The 21,763-nt window shown below is 48.6% G+C and overlaps 3 protein-coding genes and 1 pseudogene across 3 annotated transcripts; 3 read left to right on the plus strand and 1 right to left on the minus strand.

Annotated features, from left to right (window-relative positions):
* The first annotated feature begins 64 nt into the window (after positions 1-64).
* Positions 65-2,892, plus strand: LOC120700322. Its single transcript, XM_039984549.1, has 5 exons — positions 65-1,348; positions 1,445-1,700; positions 1,836-2,270; positions 2,371-2,459; positions 2,542-2,892. Exons 1-5 carry the CDS (start codon positions 65-67, stop codon positions 2,890-2,892), a joined length of 2,415 nt encoding a protein of 804 aa, XP_039840483.1.
* A 2,375-nt stretch (positions 2,893-5,267) lies between these two features.
* LOC120696637 lies at positions 5,268-9,052 on the minus strand (annotated as a pseudogene).
* A 7,913-nt stretch (positions 9,053-16,965) lies between these two features.
* On the plus strand, positions 16,966-19,035 carry LOC120696636 (L-aminoadipate-semialdehyde dehydrogenase-phosphopantetheinyl transferase-like). The gene is made up of 5 exons (XM_039979605.1): positions 16,966-17,137; positions 17,274-17,406; positions 17,567-17,805; positions 18,194-18,365; positions 18,526-19,035. The coding sequence occupies exons 1-5, from the start codon at positions 17,013-17,015 to the stop codon at positions 18,661-18,663; spliced, it is 807 nt and encodes a 268-aa protein (XP_039835539.1). The 5' UTR covers positions 16,966-17,012; the 3' UTR covers positions 18,664-19,035.
* Positions 19,036-19,066: 31 nt separating this feature from the next.
* On the plus strand, positions 19,067-21,543 carry LOC120696628 (calcium-dependent protein kinase 25-like). The gene is made up of 6 exons (XM_039979595.1): positions 19,067-20,143; positions 20,259-20,374; positions 20,478-20,645; positions 20,748-20,875; positions 20,966-21,065; positions 21,167-21,543. Exons 1-6 carry the CDS (start codon positions 19,150-19,152, stop codon positions 21,266-21,268), a joined length of 1,608 nt encoding a protein of 535 aa, XP_039835529.1. The 5' UTR covers positions 19,067-19,149; the 3' UTR covers positions 21,269-21,543.
* Positions 21,544-21,763: the final 220 nt, after the last annotated feature.

A 21,763-nucleotide genomic window follows, 5' to 3' on the forward strand; every position in this document is an offset into this window, starting at 1 on the left:
CCCCTCGCGTCGCGCCCACTAGCAGGCCGCCGCCCCTGGATCAATCTGATCTAGAGCCGCCGTCATGAGCATCTCCTCCTCCTCCGGCGCCAAATCGGACGACTCCGCGCCTGTGCTCCCTACCGCACCAACACAGGCCATCGTCGTCCACCCCTACACCACCGTCAATGTCAAGGCTCACGTTCCCGTGACCCTAGACATGAAGAGTGGCAACTACTCCAAGTGGGCGTCGTTCTTCACGGCGTTGTGCGGCAAGTTCAGCCTCCGCCGCCACATCAACGGCACTGCAGCGCAGCCCGACAACCCAGATTGGGACATCGCGGAGTGCTGCGTGCGCAGCTGGATCTTCGGCACCATCGACAACTCCGTCCTCGACCTCGCCATCACCGACGAGAACCAGACCGTGCGCCAACTCTGGGTCGCGATCGAGGCCCTGTTCCGCACCAACACAGCCTCCCGCGCTGTCTTCCTGCTCGAGGAGTTCCACACCCTCAAGCAGGGCGACTCCACCATCGACGAGTACTGCCAGCGCCTCAAGTCGAAGGCTGCTGCCCTTCAACAGGTCGGCAACCCCATCACCGACTCCCAGCTCGTCCTCAGCCTTCTGCGCAGCCTCAACCCTCGCTTCAACTCCACCGCCGACGACATCGCCAACGCAACGGTTCTTCCGCCCTTCACGCATGCCCACGAGCTGCTCTCCCTCAAAGAGCTGCGCCTCGCCAACAACGCGAAGAACACGGCGGCCACTGCCCTCGTCGCCTCCACCACCGCCTGCTGTACCAGCCCCTCTTGCCGCTCCTCCTTCGCGGGGGTCGCTACGGGCGGTAGCAGCAAGGGCGAGGACAGCGGAGGCAGCGGCGCGCCCAAGCAGAAGGGCGGCAAAGGCGGTGGCAAGGGTCGCCGATCTGGTGGCCAAGGAGGCAAGGGCACCGGCGGCCCGCAGACCGGCGTCCTGCAGGGCGCCCCACAGGGGGGACAATACCGTCCGATGGGACCCTGGGTCTGCTTCAACCCGTACGCCCCCCAGGGTCCCACGGGTCAGCAAGCCGGCGGCTCCTGGCAAGGCGGCCTGGGCGGGTGGTCCAGCGGCCACGGCGGGTGGCAGGGCGGGCGCACGCCCGGCCTCCTTGGCGCCAACCCCCAAGCGCACACCGCGTTCGCCCCGGCGCAAGTCTCCACCCCTCATATGTGGGATCAGGCCGGCCTCATTGCCGCCCTGAACCAGATGGTGCTCCAGAACTCCAACTCCTGGGTCATGGACTCTGGCGCGACCTCCCACATGCACTCGTCGGATGGTATACTTCTTTCCCGCCACCCCCCTCCCATCCTTTCATCACCGTGGGCAATGGTCAGACCATCCCGGTTTCCAGTCATGGCAGCTCATACCTACCCACCCACGCGTCAAATTTTTCTCTTCATAATGTTCTTGTTGTCCCTTCTCTAGTGCGCAACTTACTTTCAGTTCACCAAAGACAACAATTGCACTATTGAATTTGACGCCCTTGGTTTTTCTGTTAAGGATATCCCGACCAATCGCGTGATTCTTCGCTGCAATAGCTCCGACGGCCTGTACACCATCCCCGCCAGCCCTGCAGCTCCACACGCCAGTCTCGCCATCTCCACCAATCTCTGGCATCAGCGTCTTGGTCATCCTGGGGTCGCCACCATAGAGTTGCTTAGAAATAATGCTTTCATCCAGTGTAATAAATCTAGGTATCCTTTTTGTCATTCATGTCAACTTGGCAAGCATGTGTGTCTGCCGTTTAGTACCTCTAGTTCTATCAGCACTATGCCTTTCGAACTAGTTCACTGTGATGTCTGGACCTCTCCTGTAGCGAGTATTTCGGGTGCTCAGTATTACCTCGTCGTTCTTGATGATTTTACTCATTTTTGCTGGACTTTTCCTCTTGTTCACAAGTCCGAGGTTGCTGGTCATCTAACCAACTTCTGCAGCTTTGCCCAGACACAGTTCGGCCTTCCCGTTAGAGCTGTTCAGGCTGATAACGGCATTGAGTTTGTTAACAATGCTCTCGCCACCTTCTTTGCATCCTGCGGCATTCACTTATGTCTCTCGTGCCCTTACACCTCCCAGCAGAATGGCAAAGCCGAGCGCGTTCTTCGAACCCTCAACAATAGCATTCGCACCCTGCTCATTCATGCTAGCATGCCGCCCAAGTATTGGGCCGAGGCCCTCGCTACGGCGACCTACCTCCTAAACCGGCGCCCCTCCTCTGCTGTTCAGAACAGTGTTCCCTATGAGCTGCTACACCGTCAGCCACCCGACTACTGCTCATCTTCGCGTTTTCGGCTGTCTGTGCTATCCCAACATGACTGCCACTGCCAAACACAAGCTTGCTCCTCGTTCCACAGCTTGTGTCTTCCTCGGTTATCCGTCCTCCCACAAGGGGTACCGCTGTCTCGACCTCGCCACTACTCGGCGGATCGTCATCTCTCGCCATGTTGTGTTCGACGAGACTTGTTTTCCGTTCAGTGCTGACCCATCCAGTGTGCCTCCGAGCTCTTTGGACTTTCTTCTTTCAGGTCACGCCGCACCAGTGCCTCGCACTGCAGCAGCGGCCCCTACTGCGGTCGCTCCGTCGCTTGTCGACGTCGAGCAGCCGCGCCCCTGTGCTCACCTGGAGGAGCTCTTCGAGGACCCTGCTGTCCTCCAGGTTGGGCCCGTTGTCGGCCACGTGCCGGCCCCAGCTCCGGCCGGCCCTCCCCCAGCTCCGGTTGCCCCTCCTCCACTCCGGGTGTACACTCGGCGTCGGGCACCGAGGGTTCCTGCAGCTGCACCGGCACCTGCACCCGCTGCTATTGGACCAGCTGCGCCTCCTGTGGCGGCCCCTCCACCGCCTCCTCCACCGCTGGCTTCAGTCAGCCGGCCTGTGACGCGGTCTCAGACAGGCTCCCTGCGGCCTGTTGACCGCTATGGCTTCCCTCCACCACCACTGCCTCCGGCTCCTACGACTCAGATGGCCTTCGCCGCCACTGCCATCTCCCCGATCCCGGGAACTACAGGACTGCCCTGGTGGATCCACAGTGGCGGGCTGCCATGGCTGAGGAGTACCAGGCGCTCGTCGACAATGACACTTGGCGGCTCGTTCCCAAGCCTCCTGGTGCCAATATTGTGACGGGCAAGTGGATTTATAAACATAAATACCACTCCGACGACACACTTGCCCGTCACAAGGCTCGCTGGGTTGTTCGCGGCTTCACCCAGCGACACGGCGTCGACTACGGCGAGACGTTCAGCCCCGTCGTCAAGCCTGCCACGATCTGGGTCGTCCTCAGCATTGCTACTTCACGACACTGGCCGATACACCAGTTCGATGTGAAGAATGCCTTCCTTCACGGACGCCTGGAAGAGATCGTCTACAGTCAGCAGCCTCCTGGCTTCGTCGACCCTGCTCATCCTGACCATGTTTGCTTGCTGCAGCGCGCTCTTTATGGTCTGAAGCAGGCTCCGCGGGCGTGGTACCAGCGTTTTGCTACCTACCTTCGCCACCTGGGTTTTGTCGCCTCTGCCACTGACACCTCCCTCTTTGTTCTTCAAGAGGGAGGCGCCACCGCCTACTTGCTGGTGTACGTCGACGACATCATCCTCACGGCTTCTTCGTCGGACTTGCTCCGGCGAATCACAGCTCGCCTTCACTCCGAGTTCACCATGACGGACCTCGTAGAGCTGCACCACTTCCTTGGGATCTCCGTCACGCGCTCCTCCGACGGGCTGTTCCTCAGCCAGCGCCAGTACGTGTTGGATCTTCTCCAGCGGGCAGGCATGGCTGAGTGTCACTCGACGTCGACACCTATTGACACTCATGCCAAGCTCTCGGCTACCGAGGGTCCTAATGTCGCCGACCCCTCTGAGTACCGGAGCCTCGCCGGCGCTCTCCAGTACCTGACCCTGACATGTCCGAATCTTGCATATGCAGTACAGCAAGTCTGTCTGTTCATGCATGACCCCCGGGAGCCTCACCTTGCGCTGATCAAGCGCATCCTTCGCTATGTGAAGGGCTCCCTGTCAGCCGGCCTCCACATCGGCACTGGGCCGGTTGACAAGCTGATCGCCTACTCCGACGCCGACTGGGCAGGCTGCCCCGACTCCCGCCGCTCTACATCAGGCTTCTGCGTCTTTCTTGGCGACAGCTTGGTGTCTTGGTCGTCCAAGCGACAAACCACAGTGTCCCGGTCCAGTGCGGAGGCCGAGTACCGGGTTGTTGCTCATGTGGTCGCCGAGTGTTGCTGGCTGCGCCAACTCCTTCAGGAACTTCATGTCCCGCTGAAGGTAGCTACCGTGGTCTACTGCGACAACGTCAGCACCGTCTACATGACTGCCAATCCGGTCCACCACCGCCGTACCAAGCACATTGAGATCGACATCCACTTCATTCGCGAGAAGGTGGCTCTCAGCGAAGTTCGTGTTCTTCATGTGCCGTCCCAATATCAGTTCGCTGATATCATGCCGAAGGGGCTTCCTGTGTAGCTATTTCAAGATTTTCGGTCCAGCCTTTGCATCCGGAATCCTGATGTTTCGACTGAGGGTGGGTGATAGAATGTATAGCTGTGTGCGTATACTTGAGGCCCATATTGGGCGGCCCATGTCGGGCATGTACACCTTCTTGTATTGCAAGCCACATTGGCTATGGATGACACCAAGGGCCAATTCTTGAATAAACTCTTCCTGTCATCGAAACTAGAAGTTTGTTCAAACTTCTCTTCGTAGCCATTCAGGTGGGCCTCCAAAGCTTCAACATTTTTATTTTCATTTTCACATACATTATGCATGTGTAACGTCTCCTAAAATGCATTTCAATATACTTTACTATAGAATGAGGAAGAATAAATTTGAGGGAGAAAATATTTAGATGTCTTAGAAATGAAATAATTTAAAATACATATTTCCTTAATGTCTCCTGCTTTACACCAATATTGTACCTTTTATTAAATAAATGGATGTACTTAGTGTGAAATCTTCCAAACAATGTGATTGTGAGGATGGGGAAGAAAATTTTCTAGACACCATTATCCTTCCAAGAAGACTAATTAATTTTGATACTCAAGACCTTTTATGTAAGTAAAAAGAGGCACATCTCAGTGTTACAGAAAACAAAGTTTATGCTTAGACTTGACATTGCATAAAGGAGGTTCAAATACTTAAATATTTATATTATCACCAAACTCCCTCCATCTACAATATGCAAAAAATGGGTAGAATTGTGGAATATTAAGTCAATCCAAAAGATCAATTCTGAACTGTGAATGAATGGTGCATGAATTTCTCAAAAGTGCTTCATTTTATAAATATTGCCTACTGGATTTACCAAAAAGTACAAATTTTAACTAGAGAGATTGAACATAATTTAAGAATATTGAAATTTTATTTATCTTACAACATCAGAATATTTTTACAACAAAATCCAAGAAAGTTGGAAAAGTATCTCCTCAACACCCAGCTTTGCTTCAATCTTTGTGCCATGTAGTTTCTAGAGAAGCAAATAAATTAAAGGAGCATAACAAAGCTTTTTGCAAGTAAAATATAACACCAATGCAATCTCGCGTACCGGCATCCATATGCAGCTCACAAGAACAACAACAGCAAAGAGCGATGAGCATAAGCATGGCAACAAATACGGGAACCTATAAGGGTTCCATCCAATGTAAGTATTCCAGAAATTATCTTAAATAATCTAGATTTGATTGAAGAAAGAATACCTTCCAAAGAATGAGTCAGGTGAAAACACGTTTGGAAATTTTTCTGCAGGCTGGCATAATAGAATTAGGTTACCATTTCTGATTAACTCCAGCATAAAAATGTTGGATGTCTACTGTACCAGTGCAAGGTAACCACCAAGAGCAGGACCAATGATCAAACCTATTCCCCAAGCCGTGCTGACCTAGAGTTATAGGAATTGAACTTCAGAATAAAAATAACCAAAACAAGAAATTAAAGTTAAGATTTGATCATTGTGGTATTTTTAATTTTACAAGTGATAGGCCCAGAGCTTGATGTTCAGTTCTGCAAACTTCGGTAGCATAAGCCTGCAAAATTTACACATAAAGCATGAGATATACTACTTTTTTTCTCGAATGCGCGGGAGAATTGCACATCAAAATATTACGGGGGTTATTAGTTTCCCTAGCCTGGCTCGTATTTGGGGTGATACAATAACATTTTTGTTTGGTTACCTGTATTTATCCAGTCAAACCACGAATAGAGATATTATTTGTCGCACAAGACATGTCATATGAGATAAAATATTATAAGCAAGTATCATTGTGATGTTTATTTTATATGGTTATATTTTGATAGTTCATAGTTTACATTATTAAACATTAATGATTTTTAAAATACTAATATTAGTTAATATATACTAATCACCTTCTTAATACCATCATTAGCTAGTGGGCACTGCATCTAGGGAGCCTGGCCCGTGAGAAATAGACTTCATTCTAGTTTCACACAAGTCAGGCTTGCTGGTGCTTCTTGCATGTGCGGGGCCAGTCTCAACTCTCAACTCGATCTCCAAGCAACCAAACACCTACAGGCTGCATCCAGAGAGCCTGGCTGAGCCTGATATGCACCCAACCAATCAACCCGTAAGAAGAAGAAAAATAGGGTAAAGAGCCCCTAGTACGCAAAAGGTTACAGGGTCTGTAACATACTCTAGAATCACTCCAAGATGTCTCTTCTTAAACACTAAAGGAGGACCAGAAATATGAGACTAGACTAAAAGTGGTATTATGAGCTAGGGAAAGAAGATAAGAAACTCCTCAAGCCCAAGCTACAGACCATTACTGTGCTTCTTCTCTAGAATCCGAGACGACCCTGGTCTGGCTAGGAGTACTGCTATTGAAGATATATACAATGATTACGGTGCTCCCAAATGGACCAGGCGTCTAGTATATGAGCTTATACTACTACATATTGCATTGAACAACATTCAAGTTCATTGTACCTTAATTGGCCCAAGCAAACCATTTAGAGCGCCAAGGAGAAATCTTGTAGCTATTGCCATCCAATAACTAGTACTAAGCCCAAACAAAATATTAAATACGACCCTGAGATATTATCAACAATTAAGTTAGAGATTACCTTATAAAATAAATAAATATAAAACATGAATAAATAAAATAATGATTTAATTAATACTAGTGGAAGCAAAACTATTACTAACACGGAGAAAATGCCAAACGTGACAATTGGTTTTCTCCCAATGCGATCTGCTGCTATTCCCCCAAACAGTTGAAATCAAGCATCTACCAAGCATAAATGAAGCGCCTGAAAATATCAAACAAAAAGTAGAAAACATCATATTCAACCACCTCAAATGTGAATCAACAACTTATGAGGAATAACCCACAAATCCTGCATAGAACCCTATATCTTCTGTTCTTTCTGCAACATGCAAGTCTCTTGTCTGTGTAATAAGAGATAATTGTTAGCTAAAAGTATTCAAATATGCACATCGATCTACAGTCTACGTGTGCATTAAAAAAAGATATGGACTGAATCTTCAAAAATTATGAGTGCTATTTCTATTTATTGATAATTATTATGGAGCAAAAAAAAGATATCCTTAGTAATCAGGGTAAGAGGAACCAAAGACATACATACCATGAAATACAAAAATGGGAATAGCGATGACACCGGTAAAGCTGAAAAGGAAAGAATAATAGAAGTACGAATAAGTGAACAGTGGAATTTATGCAAAAAAAGAGCACGGAAAAATATGTGTTAACATTCATAATATTCTAAACTACCAATAATGTTTTAAATCAGTATATGTTGATGGCTACATTTATTTAATTTCGTAATGATAATTAGGGACAAGTAGAAAGATATTTAGTAGTCATCATTCATTAGCATAATCAGAAAAAAATGAAAAATGCAGCAATGACATATAGAATATGCTGATAAGGAAAGGGATGGTAAGCAATTATTACACAATAGCCTATTTGATGTAGAATCAAACTAATTTGGAAATAGTATTATCTAGATTTTGGTATTTAAGTGTTTCTCGGACTTTAGAGTGTTTGTGCATGATTTCTCTAGAAATCAGTTGGCCCTTTGTGCCCAAGATATGATGTAGAAATTGACGCTCCACTGCTGTAACAAAAACAAAAGAACTATTGGTAGAACAAAAGTAATGTATAACACTGCTCAGGAAAAACACAAGGGGTGGAGTGACTCCTTGATTAAAAAATGATGAGGGAACAAGTAAAAAACCCAGTTATATCTCTTCAGATATCACGCATTTTGCTGTAGTTGCTAGTATGGAGATGTGCTGTTCTGGTGGGGGGCCTGGTTAATTCCATACGCTATGATGAAATTCTGACTTGTGGAAAAAAAAATACATAACAGATAAACAGAATTGTTCCCTTGATAAATGTTTGATCACCTACATCGTTTCTTATATTGGCAACTTTAAGGACTATGCATGATAACCTTCTCTTGATATATTATCTAAATATCTAACCACCCAATTTCCTCAAAAGTTCTGAGGACATGCAAAAGAGAAAATAAAATCTCTTCTTCTATATTTATATATGTCTGGTAAAGCCCTTGCAGCTTTTAAAAAGGAGGAAAGAAAAAAATAAAATCTTTCCTATAATATCAAGATATAAACAAAGGTTGGGAGGGCAGAATTCATACATACCAGCAGCAAGGCAGATCATCCAGATATACGAGAACTCCTTGTAAGGCAGACCCTCTTGGAGGTCCCTCTTCCGGTCATAATCACAACCAGGGCAGCCAAGGTGGTACTCCTTCTGCAGCAATGGCAGAGTGCTCTGCTCCTCCATTCCCCGACTGTCACAGGGTGTTTGGTAGACCCTAAAAGCTCAGAGAACAATAAGAGGAGCAGAGCTCCAATGGTGACGATGGTGAGAATGAACCGCCTTTTAATTTGTTGGACCGGATCAAGGAAGACCAGGGGCCAAGATGCTCAAAATTGGGCTGCTCCAAAGCGTTTTCCATTGATAAAACAAAGGTGTCCCCATCCTTTGGCACTCAAATTGTGTCATCCCGGCATAGAACAACTGAGCCGTGTCGAGGAGGCCAAGAGAAAGAAGCGGACAATAGAGAGGAGCAAGGAAAGCCAAACGGCACGCCGCGCCAGAGCAACTCCGTCACGCCTTCCGTCATCCCCACGGACAGAGAAATGGACGAATGGCTGGAATTTTTGCAGCGGTAGTTTTTTGCTTTTGCTGGTGTCTCATCTGCAAATAAAATAAATGCCACAATACTAGCTAGCTAGAGTATACTCAAGAAGACAACTGAGGCCTTGTTTAGTTGCTTCGTGTAATTTTTTTTAAAAAAATCTTTTCACATTTAAAGTATTAAACATAGACTAATCACAAAACTAACTATAGAACTCGTCTGTAAATTAGAAGACAACTTTATTAAAACTAATTAATCTGTCATTAGCACATGTTTACGGTAGTTTTACTATAGCAATTTATTGTCTAATCATGGCCTAATTAGGCTCATTAGATTCGTCTCGTAATTACAAGCAAACTATGCAATTAATTTTTTATTTTTTTCTAGATTAAATACTCCATGTATTATGCATGTATGTGCCGCATATATTGAATGTGATAGTTTTGAAATTTTGAATTTCGCATCTAAACCAGACCTGAATTGAAACAAGTGAAGAGGACAATATAAACTCAAGTTTTTTCAATTTTGTCTAAACAACACGGAATTTCATTTCTTTTTTTGGCCTGCTTTGTTGCTGGTTGCTACTACGCATACTACTTAGTACAGGCTATACGTCTTGCTAATAGTATCTCTAAATATATAATGGATCAAAACAAGCAGCCCGCTGGAACGACTTGAATCTGGCCCAGGCCTGCGACTCCAATCGTTTCTCCACGCGGGCCTTCCACGTGAAGCCCACCAAAATCGGCCATGTCGCTACCACATCTGATCTGAGTCTGTGGCTGGATCGAGTGGATCCATGGAGGAGGGGAAGGAGAGCGCAATCTTGATTCTACGGGTGACCGGAACCAAGACAACTCGTGGTCGACTCCCATGGTGGGTCCTACGCCCACCCACGTGACTCCTCTTTTCTGCGGCTGGTGCCCCTCCGTGGCTCCGTGAGATTCATTTCCCAGTCTCCTTCCTCTCCCTCTCTCTCTTTTTCTGTGCTCTAGATCTGAATTGGGCTGCCGGAGGCATGGAGGCGAGCTCTCCCCTCAGGAGCTGCGCGGCTCAGGGGAGGTCATCCCCGACGACGACGAGGGTGGCCCGCCTCCCAGTGTGCTGCGGCAAGTAGGACGCCCCGACGAGCTGGCCACCCACGGGGAGGGATGGCGCGGACACGGGCTGCGACCTCGCCGGCGAGCTGGCCGCCCACGGAGGAGCGGCGGCGCAGACGTGGGCTACAGCGAGCGGCGGTGCTGTGGTGGCCTCCCGGCGGATCCCGCTGGATCTCGTCAGTTTTTTTTGCATTTTTATTTTCTCTCACAATTTTTTGTCTTCAAAACTATATGCAAAAAATGTTTCACCTGAAACTTTCTTTTGTTTCGGATGCAAAAAAAAATTATCCGAGCCTTTTTTTGTCTTGACTGTAAAAATTTTCTCATCAATTTTTCTAATTTTGTTTCTTAAAATTTTTTCTTCAAAATTTTTCTCGTAAGTTTTTTTCGTCTCAATTTATTTCTTCGAAAAAATTTTCAGAAAAACTTTTATAAAAAATGACAAAAAAGTTACTGGAAAAAGAAAAAAAGAAAACGCAGTAGTATTCCCATCATGCGGCAGGGCTCCATTCCAGATATGGAAATATGCCATGTCGGTAAATCGACCGCACAGATCCATTTCCTACGGTTAACCACAAATTAGCGGTGCCCGAAGGAGAGCGGGGTGCGGCGGTGGCTCGTCGACGTCACCCTCTGGCGCCCGTCGCGGCGGCCACCCCTCCCTCCATCCATGCTCGCCCCCTTCCTCCCACCTACCAATGGCCACTGGGCGCGGCGGCGGTACGGTAACTGATGCGTGGCCTTCCGATCGATTGTGTGTTGCCTGCTTACCTCTGCAGGAAAGAGTTTCACTTTCACCAATGCCTGCTGCTCCATCCACGTCGTTCCGAGATAGTTCTAGCTAATGCTTGATATCAAATTTCCTTGTCGGCATGGGCATTGCATTTTTTTTAAAAAAAATATGGACACTGCATCCATCTCCATGCCCCAAGGGAGAAATAAACTTCACCGAGTTCATCAGAAACTTCTCTTCATATCTGAGAGACCATGAGTGGAGCTGTATTGTTCGTGCTGGCAGTCCCAGCCAGTAAAGTGTTAACAGAGTTAGTTCTACAGGTACAATATTTGGTACAGGGGTTTCTTGATAAATGATGGGCACATTCAGAATCAGCAGTCCTGTTGTAGCATGCTGCATCAATTTCTGTTCAAAGTCGAAACTTTAATGGTATATGTGAGAAGAAATGCCAAAGCATTATGAGTGTGTACTGTGGTTTTTTTTTTCCCTGAGGTTCATCAGCAGCTTGAATTCTTGAGTTCTGATAATGCCGGGAATAATCGGCATGATACCTATACCGACCAAGCATCTGTATGTCCAGCATGACTACGTAATTGTCCACAAATTTACCCTGAACTCAAATATAATTTGCCAATAGTGCACGCCTGGCACACAACTTCTCATTCAGTTGGTTAATTTACATCGGAAAAGGTGAAGGGTGAAGTTCTTCTGCCTATCTTCAGTAAAAAAACTATATATGTCGTCGTTTTATGAAATGTGATTATTTTTAGGTTCGGATTATTGACTTATGAAGTTGAAATTATGTCAATGCATGTTCAGTTCAGTTCTATTTCTTTTGGGTGTCTTGAAGAATAATTTGTTAAAGCCATAGGTGCTGACGTTGGATTTGATTTGCATTGGAATTACAACACTAAAACTGTACTAATATTTCTATCCGTATCAATGGTGTCTTGCCTTGGATGTGTAGATTTGGCTTTTCTAGTTTGATGAAATGCAACAATTATTGTTAGTATCATCTACCTTCCATAAACACGAGTACAGTTCAGTTCTGGAAATTGCAGGCATCTATCGTATCGCCGCTGCTGTTGCGGAGAAACAATTGCAAGCTAGTACACTGGAGATCCCAGAAGAGAGGCTTCCACTTTGTGGACAGTGGAACAACGAACTTACACAACTACAAAGCCATTCTATCTCGAAATTAGCATTGTAACTCGTACAGCATCCTGATAAGTTTAATTCAATATATATAATTCCGTAGTAGTAATGAATAGCAAGTGCCACGTATACGTATAAGGATGGCACAGCAAAGATTTCTGTCAGTTCCTGACCAGAGTAAGACGTACTAGATCTCTTTTTCAGATAAACTGACTGATTTAAGATACCTTTCACACGACCTGGTGCAGAGTTTGAGCTCTGCCCCGTAATAACCATATAATATATAGCACTACTCCTATGTGTAGTACAATAATTTCTCATGCAATCTCTACCGAATCCAAAATCAAACAATCTCGGAAGAAACTATCCTAACAAAACCTTAAACCTTGTCAAACAAACGGGAGAGCCCACCCATACAAAATCCTTGCACAATGGCAGTTGGCAGCCTACTACTGTTGATGAGCACCAGCGACCGAGAAATCCTCAATCGTGCCGGAGCACTGTTGCTCCAACAATGGCGCCGCCTGCGCTTTCGGACTGATGTCGATGCCAAAGAGACGCACTACTACTCTACCAGCTCCGGCCGGCGCGGCCGACGGCGCCTCCTCCGCCTTGATCGACAGCGCGAGCGAGAGGCCCGTTGGCGGTGGCAGCGCCGCAACTGCAACGTCTTGCACAGCCAGTAGCGGCGCGAGACCCTGCTTCTTGCTGTTGTTCTTGTTCCTGGCCGGCACGATGGGCGGGCCGGTGTAGTGCACCCTCATGTGGCCGCCGAGCGCGACCCCCGTGGCGAACACCTTGTGGCACTTGCGGCACTGGTGGTGCGGCGCCGCCTCCGCCGCCCTGCGCGCGCGGCGGAGCGCGGCGCCGTCCTGGATGGGCATCGCCATCCCGGCGACGGCAGCGGCCTCGGCCTCCCTCTGCATGCTCTTGTGCTTGGCGACGTGGCCGCCGAGGGCCTGGTGCGACGTGTACGACTTGCCGCAGAACTTGCAGGTGTACTCCCGCTGAGGACGATGAGCAGCGCGCCGGGGGACGACGACGTGTCGGGATCGCGGCTGCGCTGCCGGCGGAGGCAGCCGGTGGACGGCGGCGGCTGCGTGGGCGCTGCTGGTGCTGTCTCCAGAGACAGAGACGTTGGAGTGGCTGGATTGGGCGGCCATCAGAGGCCCGGACGCCGCCGAGAAAAGCTTGCCCCCTGTCGGCTGGCGGTTGGGCTGAGCCCTGAAGACGGATACGGGGCTGGGGTTGCCGCGGTCGTCGCTGATGGTCCCGTCCGAGTCGCAGGAGGGCAGCGCGTCGCCCCGGCCAAGAGACAGGAGCTCGTCCAGGCTGAGGCGGCGGTAGTGGCTGTGCGGCGGGTGGGCATCGTCGTGGTGGTCGGTGTGGGAGGATTGCTGGCAGGCGGCGCCGGTGGGGACGAACTGACCCTCCTCTAGGTGATGATCGTCATCGGGCAGGCGGCGGCGGGGAGGGAGAGAAGAGGAGGAAGAGTCGGCCATGGGCAGTGGGATATCGATAGATTGCGAGTAGGGAGGGTTCGAGTGGTGGGTGGGTACGTAGCTATCTAGGGTTTAGCTAGAGCGGATCGATCGGAAGAACCGGCGGCCGCACTGCGCTGGCTTATATGGCGGCGGCAGGGAGGAGATGAGGGAGATTATATTGCGCGCGCGGCAAGCAAGGCAATGCAATGTCGAGTGGGGCGCGGATAGATCGGACTCCTCTTTCCATCTTCCTCGTTGTCTCTTTCCTTCTTCCTCCGTACGTCCTCAAGATTTTCTCATTGCTTCTTCTTCCTCCTCAAAACTAAGGGGCTGAGAGAGCGGATCCCCCCCCCCCCCCCCACTAGTATGCATGCAACAAGAGTCCAAAATTCGAAACTGAACTTGGTTGTCTTAATTTCACATGTTTACCTAAATGTCGTCGAAGTTGCAATCAAAGTCAGAAATGCACTCAGATTTTTTTTTATTTTCTCTGGTGCGGCATGCAATTAGCAACTACTCCCTCCGTTCCAAATTATAGGTTGTTTTTGGCAAATCTAGACGTACAACAAAATCTATGTATCTAGATTTACTCAAATGACCTACAATTCAAAATTCAGGGAACATTTATTTTACAAAATAAAAGAGAACTAAAATTCAGATATGAGCAGTCTTTTTTAGGGCGCGGATAGATCGGACTCCTCTTGCTCTTCTCCCACGCACAAGGCCACAAGTCGACTGGACTGGATGGAGTACTATACTACTGCGCTGCGCTGGATTATTCGATCGCGCGTACTGGATCGGAGATCTCCTCATATCTCGTATCCCTCCCAAACACTACGGCCGTTTCATATATATATATATATATATATATATATATATATATATATATATATATATATATATATATATATATATATATATAGTTGCCATATATATCCAGGATAACTACTGAAAGTATGGTTCCCAATCTTCAATATTGCTATCTTCTTCTTTTCAAACACTGCTTATATATATTAATTATTACTCGCTCGTTCATGCTACAAACGTGTATCAACCGAGAGAGCGAGCAAATTAATCATGGCTCTTTGCGAGCTACTACGTATACGAGCAGTGCCGGAGCCAGGATTGAGGGCTAGGGGGCTCTTCTTTCCTTCTCCCTCCCCCGTTTCTTTCCTTCTCCCTCCTATCCGTCCTCAAAATTCTCTCAATTCTTCTTCTTCCTCCTCAAAACTAAACCTGTAGGAGGGGCTGGGAGCAGATCCGCCTCTTGTTGATACGAGTAGTATGCATGCAACAAGTCCAAAATTCGAAACTGAACTTGCTTGCCTTAATTTCACATGTTTACCTAAACCTCGTCCGAGTTGCAATCAAAGTCAGAAATGCACTTAGAGATTTTCATGCAATTAGCAACTATTCTCTCTGTTCCAAATTATAGATTGTTTTGGCAAATCTAGATGTACAAAAAAATCTATGTATCTATATTTGCTAAAACGACCTACAGTTCGGAACGGAGGGAACATTTATTTTACTAAATAAAAGATAACTAAAATTTAGATATGAGCAGTCGATGGCCTCGGTTCCTGCAGACGCCTGACCGCAGTGTGTGGGCAATGAAATTATATTCATGCATATACTATATTGCAACCTAGTATATCATGCTTTTTAAAAAAATGAGAGTCTATCATACATTCATTCATCTCGTTGAGGAGGAGGAGGCCGGGGTGGTTAGGAGGTGCTTCTAGTTGTTTTTGTATTTTTGTTATGGACATGTCGTCATGTTATACCTATTTCGTTCTCATGCATCACCTATTTCGTTCTCAGCTGCGTATGTGTATGAATTGCTAAGTTATACTTTTCATATTCATCTACTTTACTAACGGTTTTTATTTCTATCCAAAATATTTAAAACCACATCTAATGCCGCTGTCGTGGCTCTAGGAGGAGGGCCACAGCCGGGTGGCGTAGAGCACCCGCCTAATCCCTGAGGGTAGTTACTCGGGGAGTGCAAGCGATATCTCAGATCTACTCAGGAGCAAGAACATAGGAACACACGGCGATTTAGAGTGGTTCGGGCCGCCGGAGCGTAATACCCTACGTCCACTGAGAGTTCTATTGCTCTTGTACCTGTGGAAGAGTCTATCCTCTGCCTTCAGTCCCCTGTTGGACCTGAGTCTTTCTCTAACGGGCGTCTCCCTTTTATAGAGCAAGGAGGACGCGTACACGGACGTTGGACCCTGACAGGTGGGCCCAACAAGGATGTATACTATACTAAATAGTCACTAATTGTGTTACAGTGATGGAGAATCTCTTGCCGGATACACTTCATCGTCCTGTAGACTCTTTGACCGAGGGGGGTCTTCTCCTGTCCCATCGATGAGGCGCCCGTTGAGGTAGTGTAGGTTGCGGTGTAGACTGTTGGGTCTACCGCGTAGGAGTTATGATACTCTGTTGCCGAGTTGTCGTGTCTAACTGGTGTGGCAGACTAACGCGCGTGGCGCGAGCGGTGCCAGCGGCTGTACTGCGCACCTTGGTAACGCGCGACCAACAGTACAGCCTGGTTAAAGTCTCCTCGGGCTCTGCTGTGGCAGAGCGCACTTAACGTCTCCTGCATTGGATGCGGTAGGTGGGCAAGTCTTCCCGTGGAAGTTTGGCAGCCGTGCGCGCGTACCTGCGCCTGTAGACACGTGGCGGCTCCGGACCCCCCAAGCGGGGTGTCTGTTCTCTCCCCGCTAAGGGGTCCAGATAGTATTTGGGGGTCCGGGACCTGGTGGGAGGTCCGGCCCCCTAGCCGAGCACTCCCTTCTCCGGGACACGTGGCATCTCCGGACCCTTCTCAAGCGGGGAGCGGGTCCGGGTCCGTTTGCCGGGAGAGTAGGGCTCCGGACTACATGGGTCCGGCCGCCTAGCCTATCGAGGCGTAGTTAAGGATAACTACGAGTCTCTTGTCTAGGCACAGCAAGAGGGGTACCCCAATCCTAGGGTACCGACAGCCGCATTGCCGGTCCTGCGGGAGGGGCCTGCCGCCCCCCCTGCCGGGCGGCGGGTAGGCCTACCGCCCCGCCACCGGGCGGCGGGTACCTGCCGGGCGGCAGCCTCCCCCAGGGACCAAAATACGATTAAAAATAAATTTTATTTATATTAATGTCCCTACCGCCCGGTAGAAGGGTGGCAGGGGGCCGGCCGCCCAGCAGCCGGACGGTAGGGGTATAAATCTGTAAATTATGAAACTGAAAATATATATCTGTAAAAACGATTTTGAAAAATATAAAAATAAAAAAACGCTCTCTCCAGCAAGTGGCCGATGACAACGCCGCCGGCCGAGGGAGTGGCCGCCGGCAGGCAGCGGACCCAGGAGAGGATTTGTTGGCTGGGCGATGACGGAGGAGACTAGCGGGGTGCGGCGGTGGCTCGTCGACATCGCCCGCTGGCGCCCCTCCCCCGCCCAATTCGATGCTGCAGCCGCCCTCCTTCCGCCGCACGACCGCCCTGCCATCTACAGGTACGGCTGCTGATCCCACCACCCAGATACTGCCCAACAGATGCTTGATTCTTTGCCCCTTGGCCACAGCTACAATCACAGCACTGTAACGCCACTTGCTCCTCCTCCTCCTCCCTTGTTAATCCCCTGCATTCAGGTTTGTGAAAGAAGACGACAGGAAGCGGGCTCTCTTCAGTCGCCTGCTGCAGTACTCGCTCGTGCGCCACGTCCTCCACATTCCGTTTCGCCAAATCAGCATATGCCGCACGCCTGAGGGGAAACCGTACCTGGTATGTGACACTCTGTCCAAAAAATTATCATTCCTACAATCATCATCCTTCTCTTTTTCAGTTCAGCTGCATCCAATAAGCATCAAACCTTTCTGTCTGTCTGTCTATCTGGTCGGTTGCATCCAGCCATTGATCACTGCTGGATTGATTTATCTCGCAGCAGAAAAATTGTTCAACTTTCCCAAACTTCAACTTCAACACTTCGCATCAGGGAGACTACGTCGGCATAGCGTCTGAGCCGCTTTGCCTTGTTGGCCTGGACATCGTTTCAGTCTCCAAGCCCCAGGGAGAAACCACCACCGAGTTCATCAGCAACTTCTCTTCATACCTCACTGACCATGAGTGGAGCTGCATCGTTCGCGCTGGCACTCCCACTGAAGTGCTGACAGAGTTCTACAGGTACATCATTTTATTTCTTTTGAAATCAGTTGAGCTGCATGTGGATTCAAGTTTAAGATTTCATATAGCAATCTGCGGTTTTGCCAATAAAGTGGACCTCTCTCACAGTTCCTCTTTCAGTTAGCTGAACTACATCAGAAAAGCTCAAGGGAATTTTCTCTCTCTTTAAAACAGAGTAGGTCTCTGTTCACACAAAAGTGTGCCCTGTACTTTCAGTTTTAGTGCTAAGCATGATGCAGTTCCTGTTTTTGCTTGAGATTATTAAGTTATTAAGTCGAAATCATGTCAGAGTACTCGGAAAAAATCATGCCGATGTTAATGATAATGTGCATTGTTACCTCAAATTCAGTATGTAAATTGACTAATTGAGTACTCTGTTCTTCAATAGGTACTGGTGCCTCAAAGAAGCTTTTGTTAAAGCAATAGGTGCTGGCGTTGGATTTGGGTTGCATAGACTGGAATTCCACCACGAACATTGGACTAATATTTCTATCCATGTTGATGGAGAACTGTCTAAGAAATGGAGATTCTGGATTTTCAAGCTTGATGAAATGCATATGGTATGTATGTATGGCCCGTTTGTACCATCTACTTCACATACACAGGAATCCAGTCCTACTGTTCTAGCAGTATATTTCAAGTATAGAGAATGCATACGATCCATCCAGTTCCATTCTTGTGGCTGCTTATATACTAACCCTCAATTATTTGAAATTGCAGGCATCAATAGCAAAAGGGCATCCAGAGGATGCTGTAAGCAGCTACAAGGAAACATTGTCCAATGCAATCGTTGCGGAGGAGCAATTACGTTCTACACTAGAAAGTCCAGAAGAAGCTTTCACTTTCTGGACAGTGTAACAGCTTACACAATCACTGGAGTAACAGGTATCAGGCATTCTTGAAATCACATGTCGATCGAACTGCAGGCAAGGTTGGCACTATTTAAAAGGAATTTGGAAATTAGAATTGAAGCAGTAACCTCTGCTTGACTCCTAGTTGGGATGTTTGCAAATACTCGAAGTTGTTGTATTGCTGGCACCTGCAGTTTGGAAGAAGTGCAGTTAGTTATCAGTTTTGCCAGAAACAGCAAGCAGGCTATATCTGTCACGAGACACCTACACAAGGGACGGGAAGGATAACTACCTCTCCTCCTTCCCGCCATTCCCTCCCTACCTGTGTTTTAACTGCTAAACAATTTCTCGTTCTGAAATGCAAAATTTTCACAAACAAGTCCGTCTCCAAACTAATTAAGCAAAAAAAAAAGAACTTTCATCTCTCGTCCGTTCATGTCTGTGGCTGCCTGCCCTCCGCCGGAGCAGGCAGCACCGCGCGTTCCCCGCAGCCATGGGCCAGTGCTGCGCCAAGGGCGCCGGGAAGGGCGCCGACGACGCCGACGCGGACGGCCCCAAGGCGGAGGTGGACCATGGGGCGGCGGAGGCGGCGGCGCCTGGTACGACGACGAAGCCTGGCACGTCGTCGCCGAGCGGGACAGGCGGCAGGGCGAGCACGAGCAGCAAGCCGGCGGCGCCGATGGGCGGGGTGCTGGGGCGGCCGATGGAGGACGTGCGCGCGACCTACTCGATGGGCAAGGAGCTGGGGCGGGGGCAGTTCGGCGTGACGCACCTGTGCACGCACCGCGCGACGGGGGAGAAGCTGGCGTGCAAGAGCATCGCCAAGCGGAAGCTGGTGGCCAAGGAGGACATCGACGACGTGCGGCGCGAGGTCCAGATCATGCACCACCTCTGCGGGCAGCCCAACGTGGTCGGCCTCAGGGGCGCCTACGAGGACAAGCACAACGTCCACCTCGTCATGGAGCTCTGCGCCGGCGGCGAGCTCTTCGACCGCATCATCGCCAGGGGCCAGTACACGGAGCGCGCCGCCGCCGACCTGCTGCGCACCATCGTGCAGATCGTGCACAGCTGCCACTCCATGGGGGTCATGCACCGGGACATCAAGCCCGAGAACTTCCTGCTGCTCAGCAAGGACGAGGACGCGCCGCTCAAGGCCACCGACTTCGGCCTCTCCGTCTTCTTCAAGGAGGGCGAGGTGCTCCGCGACATCGTCGGCAGCGCCTACTACATCGCCCCCGAGGTGCTCAAGAGGAGGTACGGCCCGGAGGCCGACATCTGGAGCGTCGGCGTCATGCTCTACATCTTCCTCGCCGGCGTGCCCCCCTTCTGGGCGGAGAACGAGAGCGGCATCTTCACCGCCATCCTCCGCGGCCAGCTCGACCTCGCCAGCGAGCCGTGGCCGCACATCTCGCCGGGAGCCAAGGATCTCGTCAGGAAGATGCTCAACATCAACCCCAAGGACCGCCTCACGGCGTTCCAGGTCCTCAGTAAGTAGTACAACCATGTTGTTCAATCTTCTGTACTAGCTAGCAATTATATTGTGTGACATTAATTATTGACACAACCAACAAATTGACGTGGATTATTTCAACTTGCTTGTAGATCACCCATGGATCAAAGAGGATGGAGACGCACCTGACACGCCACTTGACAACGTTGTTCTCAACAGGCTCAAGCAGTTCAGGGCAATGAACCAGTTCAAGAAAGCGGCATTGAGGGTACGTATCTGAATTCTGAAATGTACACCACATACCAAACTGCTGAACAACACTGCTTACAAGACAGATGTTAAATATGCCCTCAACCTAATAATGTACGTAGATCATAGCTGGGTGCCTATCTGAAGAGGAGATCACCGGGCTCAAGGAGATGTTCAAGAACATCGACAAAGATAACAGTGGGACCATCACGCTCGATGAGCTCAAAAACGGGTTGGCCAAGCATGGAACCAAGCTGTCAGACGGTGAAATTCAGCAGCTGATGGAAGCAGTGAGTTTCCAGTGTTCAAAATTAAAATACAATGGTTCTATTCAGAATCAGAAAGGTGATATGAAAATACCCCCTTTTGAAACCTTTTTAATATAATTCCAGGCTGATGCTGACGGCAACGGGTTAATTGACTACGACGAGTTCGTCACTGCAACAGTGCACATGAACAAACTGGACAGAGAGGAGCACCTTTACACAGCATTCCAGTATTTCGACAAGGACAACAGCGGGTAAGTTGAATGTTAAAATGACACAGCTGAGATACCTGAATTCTGGACTAGAGATACCTTAAAACACATTTGCTTCTTTTTATCTAACAGGTACATTACAAGAGAGGAGCTTGAGCAAGCCTTGAAAGAGCAAGGGTTGTACGATGCCGATAAAATCAAAGAGGTCATCTCAGATGCCGACTCTGACAATGTAAGGAACATATACTATGAAAATTTAATGGTTCCTCGTATTGATTGCATATGTTTTTATTTTCTTAAGTCAAGAGACTAAATTTACTTTTGCACATGTAGGATGGAAGGATAGATTATTCAGAGTTTGTGGCAATGATGAGGAAAGGGACAGCTGGTGCTGAGCCACTGAACAACAAGAAGAGGCGAGACGTAGTCCTATAGTGAAGCAGCAAGTGTGTATTGTGTATAGCAGCTCAAACAAGCAAATTTGCACAACTGTATACAAATGCAATGGAGTTACTTTTTTGATTCAGTTCATGAATGGCTCTGTACATTGTGCTATTGAGCGTCAATGCATGCTTTCAGCTCCAGAAGTCTTGAACCGAACAGAAATTTTGATGTAGTGCTGCTAGATGCAGAAGAATACGACGGTAGATCAGAAAGTGCATTTTCAGACTACTCATGTCATCTATTCTTCTCATTCATCCTTGCAAAAAGAACAGATGATACATTTGAGGGAGCATCACGAAAAAAGACCGACAGATATTGAAAGGTTTTGAAATTTCAATTTACACAATGATGCCAGTTCATCAATCAAAGTGAGGGCACTACTGTGGTCCAAACAGATCTCACATCATCAAAAGAACAAGATATAATAGGTGAATTTTCCCTTGTGTAAACAAAATGGCTGTTAAAAATTCCTCGGATTGTACAAGA

Source organism: Panicum virgatum, chromosome 3K, assembly GCF_016808335.1.
Source record: "Panicum virgatum strain AP13 chromosome 3K, P.virgatum_v5, whole genome shotgun sequence".
Taxonomy (NCBI): Eukaryota; Viridiplantae; Streptophyta; class Magnoliopsida; order Poales; family Poaceae; genus Panicum; species Panicum virgatum.

Excerpts from the sequence above, each read along its gene's own strand:
- LOC120700322 (XM_039984549.1), top strand. The coding sequence starts at position 65 with ATGAGCATCTCCTCCTCCTCCGGCGCCAAATCGGACGACTCCGCGCCT. Across the intron at positions 1,701-1,835 it reads AAATAATGCTTTCATCCAGT|CGAGTATTTCGGGTGCTCAG; the intron begins GTAATAAATCTA and ends CCTCTCCTGTAG. Across the intron at positions 2,460-2,541 it reads GGATCGTCATCTCTCGCCAT|GTCACGCCGCACCAGTGCCT; the intron begins GTTGTGTTCGAC and ends TTCTTCTTTCAG.
- LOC120696636 (XM_039979605.1), top strand. The coding sequence starts at position 17,013 with ATGACGGAGGAGACTAGCGGGGTGCGGCGGTGGCTCGTCGACATCGCC. Across the intron at positions 17,806-18,193 it reads GTGCTGACAGAGTTCTACAG|GTACTGGTGCCTCAAAGAAG; the intron begins GTACATCATTTT and ends GTTCTTCAATAG. Across the intron at positions 18,366-18,525 it reads AGCTTGATGAAATGCATATG|GCATCAATAGCAAAAGGGCA; the intron begins GTATGTATGTAT and ends TTGAAATTGCAG.
- LOC120696628 (XM_039979595.1), top strand. The coding sequence starts at position 19,150 with ATGGGCCAGTGCTGCGCCAAGGGCGCCGGGAAGGGCGCCGACGACGCC. Across the intron at positions 20,646-20,747 it reads TTCAGCAGCTGATGGAAGCA|GCTGATGCTGACGGCAACGG; the intron begins GTGAGTTTCCAG and ends ATATAATTCCAG. Across the intron at positions 21,066-21,166 it reads CAGATGCCGACTCTGACAAT|GATGGAAGGATAGATTATTC; the intron begins GTAAGGAACATA and ends TTGCACATGTAG.